We start from the raw sequence: 26452 nt of genomic DNA on the forward strand, positions 1-26452 counted from the left end.
AGGGTCCCACCAGACCTGGTTCCTCCACCAACTCCCCCCAGGCCCCACCCCTTTTCTCTTCCCCCAAGTCCCAGCCCTCTTAGACTTTGACCTACTTCCTGTCCAGGCATGGGGGCCAGAGTCCGACCCTGACTCATTCCCCACAACCTCTTCTGGTGCTTAAACCCCAGGCCTGGTCACAGAAATCAACAACTCTGCTGAGAGTCAGACCAGACCCAAGTTCTGAACCAGATCGTCAAGAGAAGACTCCTCCTTAGAGAAAACTATAGGAGAGAGTGGTTCTACCACCACCTCACCTGGTCATGGAATACACCAAAGCCAAGGACTATATCTCATCCTTGAACCCTACTTCCTTACTCAGGTCGGTCCTTTCCTATTATCTCTTCTCTTCTTCCTTCCCCCAACATCAGCTGAAGAAAATATGGGGTATTAGCTGGACTATGGGCTAAACCTCCGGTACACCTTCAGGCCCATCCCAGGCATGCTACCCATGAGTATCCCTCCCACCCAGCATCATCTCTTCCCACCTTATATTTCTATAGTGGTTATATGCCCCACTCACAACCTCTCAAGTTGTCCATCCACCCACTATGATATTTTCATCTTTTGTTTTATAAACCTACCTCAAAACCATCTCTCCCACTTCCCCCTCACCTCCAACCTCTTTTCTGTGCTGACCACTTCTGACATTTTCCCTTGACGCCAAGGTCAGTATCCAGTGTGGGTTCTGAGTTTGGTCGCCGGGTCTGGGCTGCAGCCCCCCCACCGCAACGTCCTTTTCGTGTCTGTGATCATAAACGGGCCACTAGAAAAGGTTTGACGGCTTCTACCCGCCAAGAACTACTAGACAAGGTGAGTAGGGCCTTAGCCACCTTCGTTCTCATCCATAGATTTGGGTCCTTTGGTCAAAGAATGGTGAGAACATAAAATTAGTACAGTAAAAAGGACTCATACACAACCATACTCTCCATTATAGAGAGATAATGGATTTGGGGTGCTGAATGAGAAATATTCACACACACACATACATGTATATGTGTGTGTATATATGTACATGTATGTATGTATACATATATATACACACACACACACATATATATTATGTTCAGCCATTTGGTTTATTTTGCCTGATAATGTATATTTGTTACAGGAAATTTGTTGTTGTTTTTTTCCCCAATGGAATCAGGAGTAGAAGGGAGATGAATTTCTGTTATTTTTTTTTTAATAGAAAGGTGGGAAGGGATGCTATGGATGTGAAATGTTGCATGAACTCTCAACTTTCAGTATATTATTAGTTTCACTTAACTGTTTTACTTGGTTACAAGAAGGAGTACAAAATATCAATAAAACTGAAAAGAGAAATATATTAATAACATAAAAGATTTAAAAAAGACAAAATATGAAAGTGAGGGGTATGAAACACAGGGTAGGTTGTCAACTTTTCTTAAGTTTAAGAATCAATCAAATAACCAACAAACACTTATTAAGCAACTGTTTGCCAGGCACTGCTGACGTTCTATTGTGGGGGAGGGGTTCAGAGAGGGAAGAGACAACATATACCTATATTAAAATACTGAATAAATACACAATAAATATCACATAGTTAGATACAGGTTAGGGAAAGCACAAGTAGTTGGTGGGATCAGGAAGAGTTTCATGTAGAAGCTGCTGCTCAAGCTGAATCTTGAGTGAAGGTGAAAAGAGGTTGCGTTGCAGGCATGGAGGATGACCAACAAAGGTATGGCAACGTGAGATTGACTGTACTGTGTGAGGGATGACCAAGAGAAATCCACTTTGGCTGGACTATTAAGAGTAGGAAGGGGGCAGCTAGGTGGTGCAGTGCATAGAGCACCAACCCTGGATTCAGGGGGACCTGAGTTCAAATCTGACCTCAAACATGTGACACTTACTAGCTGTGTGATCCTGGGCAAGTCAGTTAACCCCAATTGCCTCACACACACAAAAAAAAAAGGCTTAAGAGTAGGAAGGTAGAGAGGGTGGGAGAAAAATTTGGAACCAAAAATCCTATGAAAACAAATGTTGAAAACTATCTTTACATGTAATTGGAAAATAATAAAATACTTAAAAAAAAAGAGTAGGAAGGGTAATAATGTATAGTGAAGCGGGAAAAGATAGGCTGGAACCCTCTTGTAAAGGGTTTTGTGTTGTTGTTTTTTGTTTTTGTTTTTTGTAAAGGGTTTTAAAAGAAGTGTTTATCTCATTTCCTCTCCCTTTTTGTTATATCCTAAGTGGCTACCTAGTTTCAGTTCTCATGAGGGATTTTCTCAAGCTAAGATAGTTCAACCTCAGACTATTGATGTGGGATTTATAATCAAATGAAGGAGTTTATATTTTATCCCTGAGGCAGTAGAGAACCACTGATGTTTACTGAGTAGGAGAGTAACATAGTCTGATCTGTACTTAAAGAAAAACACTTTGGTCAACTGTGTGGAAGCTAGATTGGAGTGAGGAGGGAGTGAGTAAGGACATCAGTTAGGAGTCTGATAGTAGTCTAGCAGAGAGATGATGCAAGTCTAAACTAAGGTGTAAGGAATGAGGAGATGGAAACAAGTGTTGAGGTGGAAATAGAGAGATTTGGCAGCTGCTCGAAAATGTAAGGTGAGGGGGAAAGGGTCAAGGATAACAACAAAGTTATAAGAGTGGTGGTGCACTTAACAGAAACAGAAAAAAATTGGCAAAAGAGGTAAGTCTGTGGGGATGGAGTGGAGGAAAGGTAATGAGTTCTACATTGAGTTTGAAATGTCTATGGGACATCCAGTTTGAAATGGCAACTGGTGATGTGGGAGTAAAGGTCAGGAGAAACTGGGTATTGGATGACCTGTGAATCAGTCAAACAGATAAGGTAATTAAACCCATGGGAGCTGATGAGGTCAGAGAAAGAGAGGGAGGGAGGGGGAGAGAGACAGAGAGAGACAGAGTAGTAGAAAGGGGAGAGAGAGAAGAAGGGAGAGAGGAAAGAAAAGGAGAAGAAAGAAATGAGAAGAGAGAAAGGAGAGAGACAGAAAAGAGAGTGGAACCAAGACAAAATCTTGGGATATATTAATGATGCGCCAGCAAAAGTGAGCCAGAAGTGAGAAGTCGCTAAAACCCAGCAAAAGCATTCAGGAAGAAAGGGTGCTTAACAGTATCAAATAGGAAAGAGGTCAAGAAAAATGAAACCTCAGAATAGGCCATCAGGATTTGACAATTAAGAGAACTTTGGTGACTTTGGAGAGAGAGGTCTCAGTTGATTAACAAGGTTGGAAGCCAGGTTGCAAAGAGAAACCTAAAGCAAGAGACACTGTTGCCATGAATTAGGTATCAGAGATCATCTAGAGTCTAGCTTCTTAAACTGTTGGTCAAACCTAAATGGGGTCTCATAACTGAATGTGGGGACTGTGAAAATTTTGGCAACAGTAAAAGGTTATGTATACCTATTTTATATACCTATATACCTGGGGTTGCATAAAAATTTCTCAGGGAAAAAGGGATTGTGAGTGGAAAGTTTAAGCAGCCCTGGTCTATACCAATCTCCTTATTTTAACGATGAAGAAACAGAAATCAGAAAGGTTGTTACTTGCCTAAAGTCACATGGATTTTAAGGGACAGTCTAAACTTGAACCCAGATCCTTTGGCTCTCAAACAAGAGCTCCTCCACTGTACTATGTTGCCTCTCCAAACTGAATTGGGGACTATCATGTTCTTCTGTTATGTCCAACTTTTTGTGACCCTATTTGGAGTTTTCTTGGCAAAGATATTGGAGTGGTTTGTCATTTCCTTCTCCACTTATTTTACAATGGGAAACTGAGGCAAACAGGGTTAAAAGACTTGACCAAGGTCATACAGCTAGTAAGTGTCTGAGGCTGGGATTTGAACTCTGGTATTCATGACTTCAGGCTCTTTGTGCTACCTAGCTCCTCCTATCACGTTCAGTGGCAGATAGCCAGCAAGGTAACCTCCAGAGCAGTGGTGTCAGACTCAAATAAAACAGGGGTCACTAAATCATTTGTAAGTAATAAGGATCCCTGCTGTCTGCCTTAGACTTAGAAAACTTCATACTAACATTATCTATGTTCTATTGTATTATTACTCTACTATTTCCCAATGACATGTTCATCTGGTTTGGGCAGCACTTGGGAGTATTGTAGCCAACAGATTCCATAGTTGACTCCTCTGCTCTAAAGGGATTAACCATCTCTTGGTACTGTTAGACCATAACCTGTGTGTGTGTGTGTGGGGGGGGGTAGGAAAATATACGTCAAAGGTGGTGACTAGTGAAAGCAGGAAAAGCCAGGAAAGCATGTGCTCTTCCTGGTAAGAGGAAACAAATGCTACTGATTCTAGAGTACTTTTTTTTTTTTTAAAGTGAGGCAATTGGGGTTAAGTGACTTTCCCAGGGTCACACAGCTAGTAAGTATTAAGTGTCTGAGGCCAGATTTGAACTCAGGTACTCCTGACTCCAGGGCCGGTGCTCTATCCTAGAGTACTTCTTAGGAGGCCATTGCAGGGGAGAGGTAGAAAGAGCCACAAAAGAGCACATGGAAGGGGGGAGAGCTCCAGGTAGGGGAAAGGGTGTGACCTCAGGGTGGCTGGGAATGAAGGTTGGAAACAGAAGCTGAGGAAAAGAATAGCACAGAAAAAGGACTGAAGAGGTAGAGGAAAAGCAACAGCAGTATTTGAGGCCAGATGGGATTCAGGACAAGGGAAAGAGGAGATTGGCCAATAGATTACAAAGGATGCTGAAGAGAGAGGGCTGCCTGACGGTACCTTCTTCCCTACCTCTTACTGGGTAGGCCCTTGAGACCTTGCTACTGAGTGGTGTGCTGACACTGGTGCTAGAGGAGGATGGGACAAGCGTGGAGAATGAAGAATTCTTCCAGATGCTGGAGGACGATACAAGCTTGATGGTCCTGGAGGCGGGTCAGAAGTGGAGGCCTGTCAGAGTGAGTGCTGCACACCAAGACCTTGTCTCACCTGACACACAGTGTCACTCCAACATTCCCACCGTCCTGCCCGGCCTTCCTGTCCCTGATGGGAGCACCTACCAGCTACTTCAACCTAAAAGGGATCCCAGGGGAATGGTCTAATGATGGAGAAGTGGACAGGGAAGTTAGACAATGTGTGTATGGGGGGAAGGTGACAGAAAGAGTTGTGGGGAATTCGAGGATTGGAAAGGGCCCCCATATGGATTGTAGATCTAGCTTGGGGCTGTTTGTTGGGGTCTGGGTGGTTTGTCAGGAGGCTCTATTGATCACAGTGGTACTCCTCTAGAGCGGGGTGCTCTCCTACGGTCTGGGCCGGGAAAAGCCAAAGCACAGCAAGGACATTGCCAGCATCACATTTGACGTGTACAAGCAGAACCCCCGGGACCTCTTTGGCAGCCTCAACGTCAAGGCCACGTTCTATGGGCTCTATTCCATGAGCTGCGATTTTCAAGGACTCGGTCCCAAGAAGGTACTCAGGTTAGTGAATGACACTCTAACCCCTCCTCAACCCTAATACTGGGCAGTGGCATGACCACTCCTGTCCCCCACCCCTCTGACTTCCCTCCCTTAATTATCTATTTAGAGAAATCCTGCGATGGACATCTACACTTCTGCAAGGCCTGGGAAACATGCTACTGGGTGTTGCATCCACCATTCGCCATGTAGTGGAAGGTGCTGAGCAGTGGCATCGTCAACGCCAGCTCCATACCCACTAAGGACTCTGCCCCACCCTCAGTCTAGGAGATGGATTTAGAGTGGAACAGAGAGGATGTGGTCTCCTTACCTGCACCTACTGCTAAGCTGGACATGTTCTCTACTAACATATATACCTGATATTCTCTCTCCTGCCCTGGTTCCTACAGAGGCCTCCCACACCCACCATCCCCAGCTACAGCAGCCACCACTGACCAAGGGGCTATATCCTAAATCCTCTAGTAGCTCTTCTCCCTATCCCTGAGCAGCCCAGGACCTGATGATGAGTTACCAAAGGACCCCATTCCTCCTTTCCCTTTAATGCTACCTACCCCCTCCAGGGGGAAAGAAAACAAAACAACAAACCTGACACAAATCTCATTTCCAATAAAAATAGAAAAATATTTACTATTAGATTTTCTGAATCAATTTAAGGGTCAGTTTCCCCTCCCACCGCTGCTCCAAAGGCCTCAGTCTCCAAGTATGGTGCTCAGTACTTTTCTTCGCTTGGCCACTGCCCCTTGCTGCTGTTCCCAGTCTCCTCGTCGCTTCAGGAAAGTGCCCAGGGCTACATTTCGGGCCACATGATGGCCAAAGGGATCTCTCATCAGCTCCTGGTTCTGTTCCCCTGTGAAGGTAAAGAACAAAAGATCACCAGGCAGCTGGGTTCCCATGTTTGAATTAAAGACCTTGCCTAGGGTAAGGTTTCCTTTCTCTCCTTTTCACCCTGAAGCAGGTCCTAGAAGGAAGCTGACATTTCATTGCCCCTGAAGCCCAAAAGGTGGGGAAAAAACAGACTGCAAACAGCAGGTTTGCAGACTTTAAATTCAGACCATTCTTGTTACCCAGTTTAACCCCATTTCCACAGGTGTCAAGATGCCCTGAATGAGAAAAAGGAAGGTTCAGGAGAAACTCAGGTACTTACCCAACTCAGCAGCAATCTCCTTTCGGGTCCCCAAAGTTGATCCATTCCAGATGGCATCCAGTACTCGACTGCCATGACGGCTGCAGGCCAGAGCCACATAGTGTCCCTGGGGAGGGAAAAACAGGAGAAAGAGGTCTCAGGACAGCTCAGGTAAGAAAGGGAAAGAGGGAAAGAGGGAAAGGGAGAGAAACAGTGGTCCACAAAATGGTTTGTCCTCTGGTACAAAAAGCAGTCAGAGGTTTCAGCCAAAACATCCTGGTAACTGGAAGAACATCTTATTTAGAAAACTGGACATTTGGGCCAGCAGAGTAATGAAGGAAGGATGCAGGAAGCCTGACCTTGAGAGGTCGTAGGACTCTGCGACGCTGTTTTCTAGTCACAGTAGAGCTAGTCAGCACAGCATCCAGGACATGGGAACCAGCAGGGCTTTGGGCTAGGGCCAGAAGCTGTGGTCCTTCCATAGAAGTTAGACTTCGAAGCACAGGGCCCAGGGTTGAGAAGTGCAGCAGGTGCTGAAGCAACAGTGACCCAGTGACAGTCACTTCCCCCAAGGGCCGGGCTGCAGCCACCTCTACCTAGTGAAAAAAAAAAAAAACATTAAATCTGCGGTCAGAAAAGGCAAGTGAAGGTCTATCCCCACTTCCATTTATTCCTGATTCAGGAAATCCAGAGATCAGGGGGTCTGCTTCTTTGCCATTCAGAATTCCCACCTCACCTTATGCTCAGAAGGTGCATCCTCCTCTTCCTCCAGTCCATAGTACACCTCATAGGCTGTCAGGGAGCCAAAGAGGGGTACACATGCCACCTGCCGGGATGGGGGTTCTGCACAGTGGAATGCCTGTAGGTATGAAGAGGAGGGATATACCATGGGTCTGAAAACTCTTTCTCCATACACTCTAAAGTGGGGTCTCAACCTGAGATTCATGAGCTTTTTTATGCATTTAAAATAGTATTATGAGAAGGGCTCTACAGGCTTCACCATGATGCCCAAGGGGTCCATGACAAAAAAAAAAAAGGGTTAAGAATCCCTGCTAAGGAGGATTAGAAAGCAAAGCAGCCAGAGAAGCACAAGGATGTATCTGATCATCAGAAGAACTAGAAAGAGAAGAAAAGAAATGGGGGGGGGGGAGGTAATTAAGATTTAGATACAGCCTTACTAGTAGTAAAATTCCTTGAGGATATCTCAGAATTACTTCTGTTTGCATTAAAACCTGACAGAAATATGCTAATTGCCAATCAAATCAGCCTCAGCTAAAAGCTGCCAACAAAAAATGTCAAAAACCAACCAACAACCCTAATGGACAGAAAACTGGCCTTCAAGCTAAGGGGGGGGGGGGGAGGAGGTTCAAGTCTCCCCTCTGATATATATCAACTCTATGAACAATTTAACATTCATTGCCCAAGGCAAGACTCCTAGACTAAGAAGGTACCTAATGGTACTGGTGCTGGGTTCCTCATCAGAAGTTTCCCTACATCAACATAATCACAGGTCCAGTCCTATTCCTTTATAAGTTCTAAGAGAGAGAGGTGAGGAAGCAATGCCTTTCACATATGAACAACAGCCTGTGCAAAAGCATTCCTACTGCTACCAAGGAACAAGTTCCTTTGTTTTAAAGGAGATAGGAGGCTAAAGGAACCAATTCTTGACCTTCAAGTTATCAAGGAATTAAAGTCTTCCCTTAAAAAAAAAAAGAGGAAGAAAAGCTTCAAGAAATAAAGAGGGAAGCAGAGTAGAATCTTAACCCATGGGGGGGGGCAGGGCTGGAGGTTCAGAGTACTTGACACAGAGAAGGGAAGAATGACCACTGAACGTTTGGAGCCAAATAAACATAATACTATTCCTGTGGCAAAAGAGAAAGCTGGGAACTCCCAGAAAGAGCTTCTTGTGTTCCATTAAAAAATGATGTGGAGGGGCAGCTAGGTGGTGCAGAGAATAAAGCACCCGCCCTGGATTCAGGAGGACCTGAGTTCAAATCCAGCCTCAGACACTTCACACTTACTATCTGTGTGATCTTTGGGCAAGTCATTTAATCCTCATGGCCTTGGGGCAGGGGAAGAAGCAGGGAAAAGAAAGTCAGCTACTCACTGGCCTGACATTTTTAACAGTGAAGAAGTCTGTTATTTCTCCAGGGCAAGTACCCTGAACAACTGAGACCTTCCCAGAATTTGTCAAACTGATGACCTTTCCTACTCAGAGTGCTTCTTCACATGAGGATAAATGATCCTACCAAAGGCAAACTAGAAAGCAATTATGAAATTCTGGGCAAGACACTGAAGATGCTGGGGGAGCAAGGAGTTTTCATCACTACTGGGGACTGTAAGTAGGTAAAATCTAGGAAGTGAACAGCTGACTAAAAGAATGGGATTTAGATTTCTACACCATGGTTTAAAATATAAGAATGGAGGCTATAAAACTGTGCATACCATTTGATCCAGTAATACCAATACTAGGTCTGTATCCCAAAGAGATCATAAAAAAGGGAAAAAGACCCACATGTACAAAAATATTTATAGCAGCTCTTTTTGTGGTAGCAAAGATTTTGAAATGGAGGGGACTGCCCATCAATGAGGGGGATAGCTGACCAAGTTGTGGGATATGAATGTAATGGAAAGAAATGATGAGCAGAGAGATTTCGGAAAAATCTGGAAAGACTCACATGAACTAATGCTGAACGAAATGAGCAGAAACCAGGAGAACACTGTACATAACAACAGCAACACTGTGCAATGATCAACTATGATGCGACTTAACTCTTCTCAGCAATGCGGCAATCAAAGACAGTTCTAAAAGATTCATGATGGAAAATATTATCATACCCAGGAAAAGAACTATGAAGTCTGAATGCAGATCAAAGCATACTATTTTCATTTTTTTGTTTTTGTTTTTTTTTTCTTTCTAGTGGTTTTTCCCTTTTGCTCTGATTCTTCTTTCACAATATAACTAATGTAGAAATACGTTTAACATGACTGAACTGTATAACCTGTATCAGATTGTTTGCTGTCTTAGGGAGGGAGGAGGGAAGGGAGAAAGGGAGAAAAGTTTGGAATTCAAAATCTTACAAAAATGAATGTTAAAAACTATTTATATGTAATTGTAAAAAAAATGCTATTTAGATGAAAATAAAATATAAGAATGATGGGCTTTGGCTGGGAATGGAATGTATAAGGGCCCATAAAATATTTACTTAAGAGTCTTTCAAATCTGAACAAAAGGGCTTTAAACTACCCACATATTTGCCAAACCAAGTATCATAGTCAGAGCATTTAATAACATCAAAAGAGAATTTACAAGAAAATATCAAAAGAATACCAAGGGGACAGCTAGGTGGTGCAGTGGATAAAGCACCAGCCCTGGATTCAGGAGGACCTGAGTTCAAATCCAGCCTGAGACACTTGACACTTACTAGCTGTGTGACCTTGGGCAAGTCACTTAACCCTCATTGCCCCGCACCCCCCCAAATCATTGTGAAAAGAATATCAAAATCAAAACTTCCATTCCCAAATATGTAAGTGGTCAAAGGATATGAACAAACAATTATCAGAAAAAGAACAGCAAACTATTAACAATCATATAAAATACTCCAAATCACCAATAACAAGAGAAATGCAAATCAAAACAATAGTGGTTTTATCTCACACTGTGCAAATTCGTAAAGATGACAAAAGAGAGCACTAATAAATGTTAGAGAAGTTGTGGGAAAATAGGCATACTGGCGCATTGTTGATGGAGCTCTGAAGCAGCACAACCATTCTGAAAAACAATGTGGAATTATGCAAATACAGTAACTAACATATCCATTCCCTTTGACCACATATTTCCATTATTAAGCTACATCCCAAGAAGGTCGCTAATAAGATTTGATTCATAAGAAATTAGCTATGTACAACAAAATGTTTTTGGCAGTACTTTTTGTGAAAGCAAAGAATTAGAAACAAATCAGATATCTATTAATTGGGGAATGGCTAAACAAATTGTGGTACAGAGTATAATGAAATATTACTGTGCTGTAAGAAAAAAATGAATGTAATCAATTTAACATGAAGTGATGCAGAGAGAAGTATGAAGAGCCAAGAAAAAGTTACACACAATGATGACTACAGCAAGGTAAATGGAAAGAACCATACACATTAAAAATTAAAAATGAATATTGCAAAAACTATAAAAAACAAGCATGCTCAAAAGAGATATAAGATACTCCCAACCCACTCTTTTGCAAAGGTGGGAGGTCCAAAAGTGTTAATACTACACATATTTTCAGACTTTTTCAATGTATAGATCAGTTCTGTTTTTCCCTCTTTTTTGTCTTTAAAAATACTATTTATTATATTAAATGGTTCTCTGAGAAGGGGAATGATAACTATGGCGATGTAAAAAACAAAAGACATTAATAAAAACGTATTTTTAAAACTCCATGGCTTCAGTTATCTTTATACTAATGCACAGAGGATGAGTAATAAACAGGGTGAACTAAAGATATTAATATAGAAAAGCAAATCTAAGCAGACTTGGCAGGATTGGAATATGCCATGACTGAAATATAGGTATGGAAGAATGATCTTTATTAAAAATGAACAGAATTGATAAAAAGGGGAAGCAGTATAGTATTTTATGTTAAGAAGATATGTTCATATAAAGCAATTTTAAAATTTGTAGGGAGAAGTATGGTGGTGAAAGAACTTGGGTGAGGATCAAGAGTGGAGAAACAGAAGCAATATTGTCATAGAAATATACAGTAGACCACCTGGAGAGGAGGTATTAGGCTAGAAGTGTGAGAAAACATCACAAACTGGGAAAAGGCATGATCCAGTAATGATGGAGAATTCAAATAGCTAGATCTATGTCGAAGTTCTCACTGGGAAAAGGAATAAAAAAAAAAATCAAAGCACCTCATTAAATCTTGATTTGTCTAAATGATTTCACTAAGAAACTGCTATTCTGGACAAGGTTCTAAAAAAGAGAAACTTTAACTGGAAGTAGATATGATGAGAAGTAAGCTAGGGATCACTCAATCTTAGAATTCATTATAAAATATGAAAGAAAAGGTCAGGTGGTCTGACACACCCTTGAATCATATTTTAAAGGATTCAGAGAAAGAATAGGCAGGGGTCAATATTTTCTGTAGAAAAAGTGAGAGGGGGTGGGGAAGCTATTCAAATCTAAAGAAAAAAAGAAATTATTCTGACATCAATTTAAAAAAAAAACTGTGTTCCAAATTCTCTTCCTCCCTCCCTCCCCACCCCTCCCCCCAAAAAAACCTCAAGCAACTCAATATAAGCAATACATGAGCAGTCACACAAAACATTTCCACATTAGCCAGGATAAGAAATTATTCTGAAAAAAAAAGGAAGCTGTCTAAAAATATTGTGACATCAGAAGGACAACCACCAACCAACTCAGATTTTTTAAAAAGAATCAATCATTAGGTCTTTATTAAGGACTTATGTGTCAGGCACTCTGCCTCGTGGATAAACAGTGGAACAAGAGCAAGTAAAGAAGAGTATCAAGAATGCTAGAGTCCATAATAAATCAAGGCTGCTGCAGGAGAATGCTGAGAACAAAAAAACAGGCTTCTTTTTAGCTACGTTGGAGGGTAGGAGGAAGATAAAATAAGGAAGGAGACCAATGCCCAGGATGAATGGTGAGATAAGGGATGGGAAAGAAAGGAGAGAACTACCCAACTTTTACTTTATTTCTGTTTTCTCTTCCAAAAAAGAAAGCTCTTTGAACTGAAGAGGATAGAACAATGATGATTCATGAGGAATAGAGAGTGAAAAATAAAGGAAGAGACTATAAGCAAAGAGCCAGCTGCTGTCAAGAAATTCAAATGACCAGACTAGAATGAGCCCACCATATCTGAGACTAATGACAAGAACAGCAGATATGGTACTAGGGAGAATAGGAATGTATGACAAATACCCAGGGAAGGATCAATTTCATGATTTACCAAAGGAAGGAAAATGGTTAGAAGATGAAGCCTAGAAATTATAGTCCAGGCAATGGCAAGATTCTAAAATGTATTATTAAATGGGTGGTTTATGAGCAGTTAGGAAGAGAAGTGGTAATCACTAAGTGCCAGAATGGCTAAGATAAAGAACAGATGATGACAGTTCTAATCTCATTTCTTTTTTCTTTTTCTTTTTTTTTTTGCAGGGCAATGAGGGTTAAGTGACTTGCCCAGGGTCACACAGCTAGTAAGTGTCAAGTGTCTGAGGCCAGATTTGAACTCAGGTCCTCTTGAATCCAGGGCTGGTGCTTTTTCCACTGTGCCACCTAGCTGCCCCTCATTTCATTTTTAATTAGGATAAGTAGAATCATGGATCAGGGGAAGGCTATGGACCAGTGTTTCTCAAAGTGTGGTCCAGGGATGCCTGGGGGGGGGGGGGTCCTCTGAGAGCCTCTTAAGGGATCTTCAAGGTCAAAACTATTTTCATAATAATAATGAGATGTTTTAATTTCTAATGCAAAAAAATATAACCCACATAGGCAAAAGCTCTTTGTGGGGCGGGGAGAAATTTCAATAATTTTTCAGTCTCAAGGGGTCCTAAGACCAAAATTTTTGAGAACTGCTGTTATATACAATTTGACAAAGCATTTAAAGCACATTTATACTTGTGGAGAAATCTGCTGTAGACTACCCTTTGGCCTGGTATCAACCAACATATCTATGATTTGGATAAAAGCATAAATTGCAGGCTTGTCAAATCTGCTGATGACATAAAACTGGGAGGGCTAATGAACACCTTGCACTATCAAGTCAGGAAAGATCCTTAAAGGCTAGAAAAATGAATCCAATCTAATCAGATTAATTTTACCTGGGATAAATATGAAATTCTACACTTTGGTCCAAAAAATCAGTTTAAAAAATACAGTATAAGGTGGGGCAGCTAGGTGGCACAGTGAATAAAGCACTAGCCTTGGATTCAGGAGGACCTGAGTTCAAATCTGACCTCAGACACTTGACACTTACTAGCTGTGTAACCCAGGGCAAGTCACTTAATCCCCACTGCCCTACCCCCCCCACCCAAAAACACAGTATAAGGGCAGTATATTAAACAACAATACATGTAAAAAAAAAAAGATTGGAATGTGGCATGGAAGAAAACAGTATTGCTTGCAATTAAGAGAAATAGTGTTCAGAACCAGAGATGATAGATCCACCAGTCTCTACCCTAGTAAGACTACAATTAGAGTACTGTAGTTATGTGCTACAATTTAGGAAGGACACTGACAAGCTGGAAAGCATCTACAGTAAAGAGTTGTTGCTTTGTTGGGTTTTTTTACAGTAAAGGTTCTTAACCTTTTTTGTGTCGTGGACCTCTAACAGTCTGATGAAGCCTGTGGACCCCTTCTCAGAATATTTTAAATGCATAAAACAAAATACACAGAATTGTAAAAGAAATTAATTATATTTAAAGTTAGAATGTTTTTTAAAACAAGTTTACATACTCTAGGTTAAAAACCTCTCCATTATCTAAAGGGTGAATAATACAGTAAAAAAACAAAGAACACACTAGCTGAAGATTCACTGAAGGAACTAGGACTATTTAGCAGAAGAGAAGACTTTGGGGAGAGTCACATTATTTTCAAGTATCTGAAGAAATGTCATGTAGAAAGACCTGACTTGGCCCCACAGGTAAAAACTGGGGAAAGGGGAAGAAGTTGCAGAAAAAAAGACTTTTGCTTAATGTAAGGAAAAACTTTCCAAGAATTAGAAACATTAAAAAATGCCCTGGGGGCAGCTAGGTGGCACAGTGGATAAAGCACCAGCCCTGGATTAAGGAGGACCTGAGTTCAAATCTGGCCTCAGACATTTGACACTTACTAGCTGTGTGACCCTGGGCAAGTCACTTAACCCCCATTGCCCTACAAAAAACAAAAAACAAAAAATGCCCTGGATTGCCTTGGAAGTAGCAAATCTCCCCTCACTAGAGTATTCAGCAAAGGCTGGATGACTACTTGGCACTATCATAGTTGGGTAGGTATTGGGCTTGTTAGTCTCTGAGATTCCTTCTGAGTCTGAAATCTTGCTTTCTGTTTGGAACTCTGGCTTGATCTGTGCCTTCTCGAAGTCTCATTTTTCTTTCCATTTGTGAGCTGCTGGGCCATGAGGGCCCTTGGGGCCAGAAGGGAAAGAATGTGAAATAAGATTCGAGAAAGGGGATCTGAGATAGGGGAATGGCAGAGGTCTAGGATATACTTCACCCACCTCCAGCAGCAACTGCAAAATCTGGGCCTGGTGGGTCCCAACTCTACGGCAGGCACCCACCAAGGCAATGACTACACCTGGGTGGCCTTGTGCCAGCACAGCTTCCAGAGCAGGACTCAACTCCTCAAACACTTGGGACAGCTGAAGGTGAAAGGTGACATGGAATGAATCACTAACCACTCCTCAAAGCACAATTCAACTTTCTTACCCAAATTCACCTCCATAACCCAACTCCCCAGGCTCTCCCTACCTTGCTCTCTATCCCACCACACTTACCAACTCGGGGGTAGTAATGGAATCAAGTAGACGCTGCAAGGGGAAGTTGGCAATTGGATGTGCAGCTAGAGCCTGCAGCTGCCCCTGGAAGTGATCCTCAAAGAGGCTCTGTAGCCGTGAAGGTTCTGACACCAGAAATACTTGCTCTAGTAGTCTGGAGCTTGTCTGGTCCCGTAGGAATAGCATCAAAGGGCTAGGGACAGAGAAATGGCAATAAATCCAAATTAATTCTATTCCATCCCATGAAGCACAATACAACCTGACCACCAACTTGTGAAGACTGGAAGCTTTCATCTAACCTGCCATCAGCTGCAGAGTTTCGAGTACTCAGGTATTTGATCACAGAATCACAAAGACAGGAACAAGCCTTGGGAAGTTTCCGATGCAGTACCTGCAATGCTACTTGGAGGCAGAAACTGGAGACCTTGCCAGTGATGAACACTATGGGACACAAAAGGAACATACAGAATTTCTCTCTGATACAAATGACTTGCCCACCCTCGTTCCTCAAAAGGAAAGAGAAGAAGAAATGAAAACAAGGGATTCGGGGAGAGTCATGGCTGCTACCTGCATAAGTCCCATCAAGGGACTGGGGCAATGCCTCCCTTCATGTTAATGCCCCCCCCACACCCCCACATGTCCTCTTTTCCCATTTAAGCCCTCTCACCAGAAATATCCTTCAGAAAACAGGAACTCAGTTCTTGTAAGCAGCTCAAGAAGGTATCAGGAACCTCAAAACTGGTTGGCTTAAATTCTCGAACTGGGACCCGCTGCCCATCTGAAGTAAAGGTGAGAACACATACCTTCCTAAAATAACAAACCGCTTTTAAAAAGACTGAGAATCTTCACAGATGAACAAACATGGGTTTCGCTTAAAGAGGATAATACAGATTTGGGAGTCTTGGTTTTTCTACCCCCTCTATTCTAGGTACCTTCAAATTAGGTTGAGAGGTACAGTAGATAAAGCACCTGCCCTGGATTCAGGAGAACCTGAGTTTAAATCCGGCCTCAGACACTTGACACTTACTAGCTGTGTGATCCTGGGCAAATCACATAACCCTCATTGCCTCACCAAACAAACAAAAAAAACCCCAACTAAGGTGAGAAACCCCTTTTCCCCCGAAGTGTAAATAACCATGAGAGGTCTCATCATGACCCCAACACCACCACCATCCCCTGAAGAACTCACCAAGTGACTGGGGACCCCGGGGTCTGGCTATCTCAGACTCCAAGATTGTCCCCCCTAACACCTGTAGCAGAGTCCTGACCACGAAGCTGCCATGAGTGTCTCCACTGTAGAGGCCTAAGGCATCACGCACCTCTGATGCCAGCTTCAGCACCAGCTCCTCCAGGGTCTCAGGGTCTCCATCCTTTACATCTCCTTCTTCCTGCTTAGCAAGAGCCCCTGGAAATCGGGGCAGCTGCAGCAGGACACTCTGCAACACGTGGGCGCCACTTCGGTGACAAGCCACCGCGCGCAAGTGAGGTAAGAGAGCGGCCAGCAAGCGGCTCAGTGGGCCCGGGGGGCTGGAAGCCAGGAGCTCCTGCAGCATCCCACTGCCTGCCCGGTCTGTGGCCAAGGCCAGGGCCTGCGTCTCTAACTCCTTCAGCACATTATGTATCAAAAGCTCTAGAGAAAGGAGGGAAACAGTCGTTTTTTCGTTCCCTTGGTGGAAGGGAGGAAAGGAGGACTGCAGACACACCAAGCCCTCCTCTCCAGGGTTCCTTCCTTCACTCGCGGGGCCCCTGCTCGGACCAGCCCCCTTTCCCAACACCCCTTCCCTTCTGGGGCCCCCGTACACCTTCTGCCTTCCCTAAATTAACCCCATCGCAGGGGAATCACGGGCTACCCCGCCCCCGCCCCCTGCAGTCCCGTCGACCCCGCCTGCCCCCAGATGTGCCCCCTGTAACCCCTCTACGGCCCAGGCCTCCCCGTACCGCGCTCCTCCCCGGTCTCGGGCGCCTCTTTCAGCGCCTCCAGGGCCCGGCGAAAGTAGGTCAGTGACTCGGGGGCCGGACGAGGGTATGGGTCCGGAGCCGGCCGAGGTTGGGTGTCAGGGCCCCGCTCCGGCCGCGCCCGACCTCGGCCACCCCCGCCGGGCAGCCGACGCCCCGGCTTCTGGGGGAAGTGTGGGCGCACCCCCATGGGCGCACGCGTAGAGTTGGCCCTGGAACCCCGGCCACGGTCCCTCGAGCGTCGCGGTCCCAGCTCGGAGCTCGCTCCCCAACGCGTTTCCCCACGGCGGTTCGGCGCGGCGGTGCTTCCGTCATTGCCCCGCGACCACCGCCTCCTAGGAGGAAGGGGGCGTCTTCCCCGGCTGGGCCTCGCCCCCGGTACACGCCCTCCTCGGGCCAGGGTCCAAGGTGTTTTGGAATAAGGCTAAGCGTACCGAGGCGCGCTAGTCAGCCTGGGCTCGAAAGTTCCCCGGGAATGGAGGCGGTGGCTGCGCGCGCAGGGAAGGGGCGGGTGACTACCTCGGATAAGCCGCCTCCTCCCTGCTAGGTCCAGGGTCCTCGGTGTTTGGGAGCGCAGCTAAAGGTTCCGGGGCGCGTTCGTCTGCCTGGACTTGAGGTACCCCCCTGCCCTTTTGCCTCCCCCACGCCCCTGGAGCTCAGGGCGCGTGCTCAGCTGACGGACAGGCAGCTTCCACTGCGGAGCCTCGCCCACGCACTTCTCGGGCCCGGGTCCTCCGTGGTCTGCAACTCTGCTAAAGGTTCCGGGGCGCGCTCCTCTGCCGGGGCTCGAGAACAACCCCCCTTTCCCCCGCACCCCGGGAGCGCAGCCTGCGGCTGCGCACGCAAGTGACCTGCATCCGGCTCCAAGGCCCACGGCGGCGGCGGGGTGCTCTCCCCTCCTTGGGGCCTCAGGCTGGCTGACTCTCGCTGGAGCGCGCCCCAGGCTTGGATGAGGGGCTCGCGTAGCCTGGCCGAAGACAGCGAGCCTGGTGGCCCCTGCGCGCGGGCCTCCTGGGCGGGGGAGGAGGTGCGCGCTGCCCCTGCCGCCTCGAGCCCGTGGCCTTCCCAGCCTCCCCAGCTTTATTTCCCAGACTTGTTCGTAGCTGCCGGTGCATTCGATTGTTTTACTTCCGCAGGTTAACCCTCCCCCGTTGCCATGTTAGGCCCCCTGCAGGGCCGAGTCTGTGTGGTGACAGGAGCCTCCAGGGGCATTGGCCGGGGCATTGCCTTGCAACTCTGCGAGGCAGGAGCCACTGTCTACATCACTGGCCGAAAACAGAACACCCTGCAGGCCGCTGCTCTGGAGGTGAGCTCTGTACGACCCTTTGCATCAGAAGCCCCAGCTCACTATTCAAAACGTCAGTCAACCAAGCAAATACTGAACTCTGTGTACTAGGTATTGCGGAATCCAAGTCAAAAGCCAAACAGTGCCTGCCCTCCAGTGGTGTGCATTCTAAGGGAGCAACAGCAGGCACACACATAGGCCATATAAGCCCTTAGGCGCCTTAGCCCAACTATCGCTCTCACAGATGAGCCTTGGATCCCATAGCAAGAGTATAGCTTCCCCTCAAGGTTCCAGGAGTACCTACTTCTAAGGAGTGTATATGGGGTGGTGATTCTCTAATGCCATTGATGTGTTTCCCTACTTCTTCCCTCCCTCAACGGAGAATCACTAGTCAAGCATCCTTAAGTAGCTTTTAGAAAGGGTCATTTACTAAAGTGATTCAGTAACAGCAGTTGATTAAAAAAAAAATCCCCTTTCCCGCCAACTTCAGTGACACAAGTACATATAGATTCCAGGAAAAAGTGTGCTCAAACTTTAAGAGTACATGTGGCAAAGAGATAGCACAGCTCTTGGTTACTGAAAGTCCTTCTTTTCCATTGCTGAAGTGCTCTAGTTTCCTTTAAAGCTTCCAGCCTGACTTGGGAAGACACAATCCACTGTGGTCCTGTTGGGATAATATTACTATACATTGTATTTGATCCTAGAGATAACTGGGAGCTATTGGAGTTTACTGAGTAGACAGGAGGGGCTGGCATTGCTAGGCATTCTTTTTAGGAAAATTACTTTCGTAGCTGAATTGAGGATAGATTGGAATCAGTAGTCATTTCTCGAGCACTTAATTCTGTGCTGGGAATTGTGCTTAAGTGCTGTAGCTAGAGAAAGGCAAAAACAGTCCCTATCCTCAACTGCTGTTGGAGAAGACAACATTCAAAGGGAAGGGAAGGCATTTACAGTGAGGAGTACCAGGAAAGGCTTCTTGCAGAAGGTGGGATTTGAGCTGAGTCTTAAAGGAAACCAGGAGGTAGAGACCATGCAGGCATGAAGTGATGAGGACCAGTTGATAGTTGTAGAGAAGGGAATGTAATGTGAAAAATGTTGTGAAGGTAAATGACAAGACTTAGCAACAGGTTAGATGCAATGTCAGTGTGAGTGAGGCATTAAAGATAACGTCACTGGGTAAGTAGGAGGATAGTGGTACCCTCAACAGTAATAGAGAAGTGTGGAAGAGAGGAGCATTTGGGAGATAGATCATGACTTCTGTTTTGGACATAGAGGGTTTCTGATGCCTGAGAAAGAATTTGAGATGTCCATTAGGCAGTTTGTTATGTGAGATTGGTGGTCAGGAGAGACCTAAATAAATAGATCTGGCTAAATAAATAGATCTGAGAATCATCTGCAAAGAGATAATAAACCCATGAGAGCTGGTGGGCTCCCCAAATGAGATAGTATAAAGGGAGAAGAGAAGACCACTTTGAGCCAAGATGGGGGCTGGCATGGAAAGCAGACCCCCTAGCTCCCACATACTTATTCCATCAAAATCCTGAAGTTTGTACTAGACTGAATAATGATCATGAAATTCAGTGTGAAGTTACAGTGAGTGATGTCTTCCACTGCATAAGAAGTCAGTCCGAAGCCCAAAAGCATAAATCATCCTCCTACAGGCATAGAGTAGCTGCCCAGTGGGACCATAGATGGACCACATCCAGATTTGCAAGGCTCTGTCCAAAGACAAGAGCAGAAGGCTACCTCAGGAAACAGCAGTGCATTGAGCAATGACCAGTATACTGGGGCAGTCCTCAGACCAGAACTTCCACCTTGGGTTTGAGGTCTCCATTCTTTCTATCCTGAGAATCTAAAAGATCAAGTGCCCTGAACCTTCAAGATTGATGGATCCCTAACCCAGGAGATGGAGATCAACACAGGACCATATATGACCCAGGGCCAACCATACCACTGAAAAGCACAGCTGGTTATAGAGCCTGGCCTTGGCAAAAAGCCCCAATTCAGGAACTAAAGCTGGAGAGATGAGTAAATCAAAGAAAACCAGTATCAAAACTTATTAGAGATCCTCAAAAAGGAGAGAGAAACTTTTTTAAACAAAATGCATTTCCCACAAGGACTGCATATAAATGCCTAGAAGAAATCAAGAGATTTACAAATTAAAAGCTCTTGAGGAAAAAGTTGGAAAGAGAACAAATAGCTTGGAAGAGAGAGTGGTCAATCTTATCCAAGTAATGAGCTCCCTGAAAATTAGATTAAACAGAAATCACAGAAAAATAGAAGAAAATGGAATATATTTGATGTAAAAACAACTGATCTGAAAAATAGATCAGGGAAATAGACTTTCAGAATCATTGGGGTGGGGGTTCCCTGAAAACTATGATTTAAAAACAAAAAGCTAGACAACTGCAACTCAAGAAATCATAATAAAAACTGCCCATAATTGTTAGACCCAAAAGGCAAAGTGATCTATCAATGTTGGTAATAGCAGGGTCAGTTTGACTGCATGGAGGGCAGTAATATGTAATAAAGCTGGAAAGATAGTATGGGACCAGGTTGTAAAGAACTTTAAATGCCAAACGAGTTTATAGTTGATCCTAGAGCAGTGGTTCTCAAAAATTTTTTGCTTTGCTTTGCCATGAGGAATCAAAGTATACTAATGGAAAGTCAGATTCCTTGTGTCCATGGGATTGCACCTATAATTGCAACTGGAACTATAATCCATAATTAATTAGCTGCACCTTGAGAACCCTGAAATTCTCAGGAATCCTTTCTCCATACCTGTAATTTCTTGTGTGGACACCAGGGGGTAGCCTTACTCTATTCACCCAGATGTGCCAGCCTCAGAACTAGGACCAGTTGAGTAGGGACCTGGTAAGATTTGTACCTAAATACAATTCTGGGGCAAAGAGGGTGCTACTATATGCTCATGGGACTCTTTGTGTTCATCCCACCACAGGCACAATCCAGAGGGGGTCGATGTGTGCCCGTGGTTTGTGACTCAAGCCAGGAAGATGAAGTACGGAGCCTATTTGAAAAGGTGGATAGAGAACAAGATGGGAGATTGGATATACTAGTCAACAACGCCTATGCTGGGGTCCAGGTATCATCCTCCCTCTCTTCTACCCACCCCCAACTTTTGATTCCCTGCTCTACCAGTGGCTCCACTTTTTTTTTTTTTAAATAACATTCTAACTCCCGGGCTGACTCTTTTAATTGATCTTTAGACCCTGTGTGCCTCAGTTCCTATCCCTTATATACTTGAGATTATTCTGACTTTCAAGTCACATCCCCTCCTACACAAACTTCCCCTCCCCATCTCCCATCTTATTCCTCATTCTTTTTAGACCATCATTTCCAATATGAAGAAGCCATTCTGGGAATGCCCAGCTTCTATATGGGATGATATCAATAATGTAGGGCTCCGGTGAGTACTGCCTCTCCTGATCCAGCCTATATAGTCAAGGGACCAATTATCCTTCTTTTCAGTCAGTCTGGTCATTCAGAACTTTACTCATCCTTTTATTTCCTCATCATTCTCTGATTGTCCTATCATTTCCCTCTTCTCTGTTTTCTCCTTTCAGTTCCCATTGCTCTCACCACTGAGAGGCCCACCAGATAACCTCACCCATTCTTCAGTGTACCTTTCATCCATCTGAGAGAGTCTTCAGCCTCACCCACTTTTACTAACACTCTTCTAGAAAGCCCACCCAAAATAATAAGGTCAAGAAAATGCCTACCAGCAAAAAAAAGAAAGAAAAGGAAAGAAAGAAAGAAAATGCCTACCTCCAGTCCACTTGCTAGCTATGGGTTGCTTGGGTTTTTTAAGTTTTAGAGAATACAGTGCTATAGAAACATATAAATCTCTCCTCGTTTGAGAATTAGCTTGTGGTTACATCTTCTCCACCCCTTCTCCATCATGCACATATGCTTTGTCCAGCATTAGTAGTGCACATAGGTTGGATTGAGGAAAGTATATGTACATCAGAAATTTGAGGTGGAAACCACAGCATTTCAAGTTTACTCTGGATATTAAATACACAAATTGCGTCTATTTGTCACTTTACTGAAAGACATGGCACTGTGGGATTTGGAGTCAGGAAGACTTAAATAAAGGGCACAACTTTAATTCTTACTACCTGTGTGACCTTGGACAAGTCACCTTTCTGAGCCATCAATTACCTTTTTATGTATAATTGCTATAATAATGACAAAAACACTTTCCTCACTGAGTTTGAATGAGATATGGTATGTCTAAAGTACTTAGAAAACCTTAGGGCATTATGCAAATATTAACTATTATTATTACTATACTGTTTCCCGTGTCTAATTAGGACCAAAAAAATGTATTGGAAGTGTAACAGAAGGGATATAGGTTCCATACAAGCAAGAACATCCTGAAAGTAAGAAATGAGGTTTTCTAAGATAGGAGACCAAGGACAACAATTGAGCTTCCTTTTCTGAGGTCTTTGAAGACTGAAGTCTAAATTGTTTAGGCGATTGAAGGTGAGATCAATAAAGTAGCCTCTAGAGGGCCCCACTAACCACAGTGAGAAGTAATAAGAATTCATTACTTGGTTCCCCAGAAGTGAGGCACTTGTCTACCTGCTCTATGCAGGACCCAAAGCATGTAATTAGGTGCTGTTACCATCTGTGCTTCATTTCCTCTCCCCTTTAGAGGCCACTATTTGTGCTCGGTGTATGGAGCCCGGCTAATGGTGCCTGCTGGTCGAGGGCTCATCGTGGTCATCTCCTCAATTGGTGGGCTGCAGTATATCTTCAACGTAGCCTACGGTGTGGGCAAAGCAGCGGTGAGGTCCTGGTGGCTGGGAGGTGGAGACAAAAGCTTGGCAGAATTCAGGGAATAGGTCCTCCAGCCACTGTGATTCATTAGCTTTATATTTTTGCAGACCATATTGGAAAGAATAGCTCTGTCCCTTCATATACAGACCTTCCTTTTTGGATATTTTCAGGAAACCAAAAAACCATATTCCAGACACTTTCCTGAAGTGAAGGGGGTACTATGCTGTGGAAAGGGAAATAATTTAGGAGTTTCTGGACAGGAGAGTTGGGGGAGGGTGTTATGGGGAACAGTTGGAGGCAGAGTCACTCATAGGTAAAGCTGGAACGATGGTAGTGGACTAAAGATAGAGGATCATGGCTTTCATTTCTATCCTTTTTCCAACATAGTGTGATAGGTTGGCCACAGATTGTGCACTGGAGCTGCGAAGCCACGGCATTGCCTACGTGTCTCTTTGGCCAGGGGCGGTGAAGACAGAGCTATTGATAGAACATATGAACAAGGAAGAGGACCCGTTGGCCCATCAGGTCAGCAAGGAAAGGGCATGGGGGTGGTCATCTATCCACCTAATACACAGGCACAGAATCTATGGGGCACTACTAGATTTAGCCTCAAGGAGGGTTAATTCAACTTCTGCTCAACTGAATTTATTAAACCTTTTGTGTGCAGAGCAGCACTGTGTAAGGCTGTGCAGTTTAGATAAGGCATAGTCTCTGCTCTCGGAATTTACAGTCTAACGTGGATTCTTAATAGATCTGGATTTGGAGCCAGTTCTACCACCTACTACTTCTAGCCTTAAGCTAGTTTACTTTTCTGGGCCTTAGTTTATTCTTACACAAAATAAGGGGATTGGAATATAAAACTACTAAGTCCTTTCTGCTCTAAATCTTTAATCTAGAACAGGACTTCTTAAACTTTTTCCACTTGCAGTCCCTTTTCACCCAAGAAATATAAAATAGGTATACAAATCAAACATTTACTGCCAGATTTTTCTCAACCCCCACATTCAGTTAGCACCCTATATGAGGTAGAGACCCACAGTTTAAGAAGCTTTGATCTAGGGGCAGCTAGGTGGCGCAGTGGATAGAGCACTGGCCCTGGAGTCAGGAGTACCTGAGTTCAAATCCTGCCTCAGACACTTGACACTTACTAGCTGTGTGACCCTGGGCAAGTCACTTAACCCCAATTGCCTCACTAAAAAAAAAAAGAAGAAGAAGAAGCTTTGATCTAGAAGAAAGGTAGTAGTAGCTCTTGGGAACCATCATAATGGGGCTCTGCTTCACTGTCTGAGGTAGGGCAAGGAAGGGCCCCTTCTCAGAGCTTTTCTGAGGGGAGAATACATTTTTCTCCATTCCTAACCAGGCCTTGATTTGGCCACTTGAAGTGGGGCTGAAAAAATTATTCTAATGAGTAGACTTGGATGATGCTGTTAGATTAACAGTTCATATCTTTTGATCATGCATTGTAGCTGAAAGAACTTTTTCTAGATGGGGAGACCCCAGAGCTGAGTGGCAAATGTGTGGTGGCCCTGGCAACAGGTAATTGATGGGTTGGGGGGGGGGCGCGGGCAGAGAGATGCTACAAAAACATCATGGGAATCCATAGAGCTAATAAGATTCAGAGCTGGGTTCTTCTTCCTTTGGAGGCAGGAGGGAGCTCGATAATATTGTTAGGGACCTTGGGAACTGTATTGGGTAGATAAACCTAATTTGATCAACAATGTACTCGACATTCCTAAATTGAGATACTATATACAAGAGGGTATCACCTCTAAAAGGAAGGGGCCATGGAGCTACTCTTCTGAAATTTCTAAGGTAGATACTTTGTCATTAGACTTCCCCCTTCACTCTCTATGCACCGATTCTTTCTATGCTCAGATCCCAATATCATGCAGCTGAGTGGTCGGGTTCTGCCATCCTGTGATCTGGCTCAAAGATATGGCTTTAAGGATGTGGATGGTAAGAAATTGTGGGGCAAGGGAGAGAAAGGAGAAATGTCCTTACATTATCAAACTTACCTTTTTCCATATCCATTTCCTTCCCACCCCCCGCCCCCCCCCTCCTTCCTTCCTTACCCCCCCCCTTCCTTCCTTCATCTCCCCCTGCTCCCACTTTAAAGGTGTGGTGTAGCTTAAGGGTGGGGAGTGAATATCGAATCCTGCTAACCCAGTTTTCCTGTTGCTTCAGGCCGTCCTGTCTCTGACTATCTATCCCTCCGATCAGTGCTTTCTCGGGTTCCCAAAGTGGCCTGGCTGGCCTCTTACATGCCCAGATTCCTCCGGATGCCCAAGTGGATTATGGTCCTCTATTCCAGTAAATTCTGATCTTATCAGCCACCTGAGATGAAGGGAAGACTTCCCGTCTTCCCAAACAGTACAGCTGCTTAATATTCTGCCGCAATCATCAGCCATGGATCAAGGAGTGATTTGACATGTTTGGATAAGAAAAGTTAATATTTCTCACATACCTGGACTCTTGAGCAACCTCTGCCTTTAAGTGAAGACTTCCCCTGGGTCCTTGACTGTATCACCTGTATTCCTCTCACACTCAGCCAGAGAAGAGCATTTGGGATATGACACAAATTCTAGTCTTATCCACAACATTGACTAGCTTTATAACTCTTATAACACTTGTGATTTTGTTTTGCTTTCTTTTCCTTGTTCCTGTACCTTGTTTTACCTTTTAATGGAAAATACCTCTTGGCTAATAAAAAACTCAATTCAATTATTAATTTAACAAATGTTTGTGGAGCCTGAAGGTCTGTGCCCTCAAAAAGCTTATAATGTAATTTAAGAGATATGATAGATGCACAGAGAGGCAGCCTTGGAATTAGGAAGGACATGGGTTCGAGTCCTACCTATAGCACATGCTCTGGGGTTCACTCCTAACTTCCACTGCACTGGCAAGTTGAGTATCCAGAGAGACTTTGGTGCTGGCTTCTCTAAGAGTTTGTAAGCTAATACTGGCGTGCTTCCCCCCAGTGATTATCAGTTGTTATCAATTAGTCAGCTGGACTTAGCATTTAGGAAAGTGTGTTTACTGAAGTGGAAAGGTAGAACCAGTAGATACAAAATATCCCTCCAAACTAGGGCACACTCTCCCATGAGTAGATATAGAATCCAGGGAAATTGGGCCCAAGCTTAGAGCAGCCTGTGGCAGCTCCTGAAAATCTTTTGCTTGCAGTCCTTTTCTTTCTGCTAAGCTCTTTGTAGAGTATTCAAACTACTTTTTCTCAGGCTGTCTCATCAGTCCTTAATTCCCTGTGAAAATACTGTTAGATAGAGGCAGCTAGGTGGCACAGTGAATAAAGCACTGGCCCTGGATT

The 26452-nt window shown here is 44.3% G+C and overlaps 3 protein-coding genes across 7 annotated transcripts; 2 read left to right on the forward strand and 1 right to left on the reverse strand.

Moving 5' to 3' along the window:
• Positions 1-112: 112 nt before the first annotated feature.
• CIDEB (cell death inducing DFFA like effector b) lies at positions 113-6082 on the forward strand. The gene is made up of 5 exons (XM_043988873.1): positions 113-361; positions 708-852; positions 4794-4943; positions 5272-5462; positions 5569-6082. Exons 1-5 carry the CDS (start codon positions 303-305, stop codon positions 5699-5701), a joined length of 678 nt encoding a protein of 225 aa, XP_043844808.1. The 5' UTR covers positions 113-302; the 3' UTR covers positions 5702-6082.
• Positions 6069-17679, reverse strand: NOP9 (NOP9 nucleolar protein). 4 transcript variants are annotated; one of them, XM_043988868.1, is made up of 10 exons: positions 17025-17271; positions 16406-16716; positions 15754-15889; positions 15386-15527; positions 15087-15279; positions 14811-14951; positions 7319-7441; positions 6942-7178; positions 6604-6709; positions 6070-6306 (listed from the first exon to the last, which is right to left on the reverse strand). In XM_043988868.1, exons 1-10 carry the CDS (start codon positions 17230-17232, stop codon positions 6149-6151), a joined length of 1755 nt encoding a protein of 584 aa, XP_043844803.1. In that variant the 5' UTR covers positions 17233-17271; the 3' UTR covers positions 6070-6148. The 4 variants fall into 4 exon arrangements, with proteins under 4 accessions (XP_043844804.1, XP_043844803.1, XP_043844802.1 ...); XM_043988867.1 differs by having other exon boundaries at positions 15754-15864; positions 16276-16716; XM_043988870.1 differs by lacking the exon at positions 17025-17271 and adding an exon at positions 17562-17679 and having other exon boundaries at positions 6071-6306; positions 15754-15864; positions 16276-16716.
• On the forward strand, positions 17522-25862 carry DHRS1 (dehydrogenase/reductase 1). Of its 2 annotated transcripts, none has more exons than XM_043988871.1 (9): positions 17522-17658; positions 18179-18348; positions 21287-21430; positions 21675-21754; positions 23006-23138; positions 23518-23655; positions 24597-24666; positions 25006-25086; positions 25315-25861. In XM_043988871.1, the coding sequence occupies exons 2-9, from the start codon at positions 18199-18201 to the stop codon at positions 25449-25451; spliced, it is 933 nt and encodes a 310-aa protein (XP_043844806.1). In that variant the 5' UTR covers positions 17522-17658; positions 18179-18198; the 3' UTR covers positions 25452-25861. The 2 variants fall into 2 exon arrangements, with proteins under 2 accessions (XP_043844806.1, XP_043844807.1); XM_043988872.1 differs by lacking the exon at positions 17522-17658 and adding an exon at positions 17929-18069 and having other exon boundaries at positions 25315-25862.
• Positions 25863-26452: the final 590 nt, after the last annotated feature.

The sequence above is a fragment of the Dromiciops gliroides genome, chromosome 2, assembly GCF_019393635.1.
Source record: "Dromiciops gliroides isolate mDroGli1 chromosome 2, mDroGli1.pri, whole genome shotgun sequence".
NCBI classification, from domain to species: domain Eukaryota; kingdom Metazoa; phylum Chordata; class Mammalia; order Microbiotheria; family Microbiotheriidae; genus Dromiciops; species Dromiciops gliroides.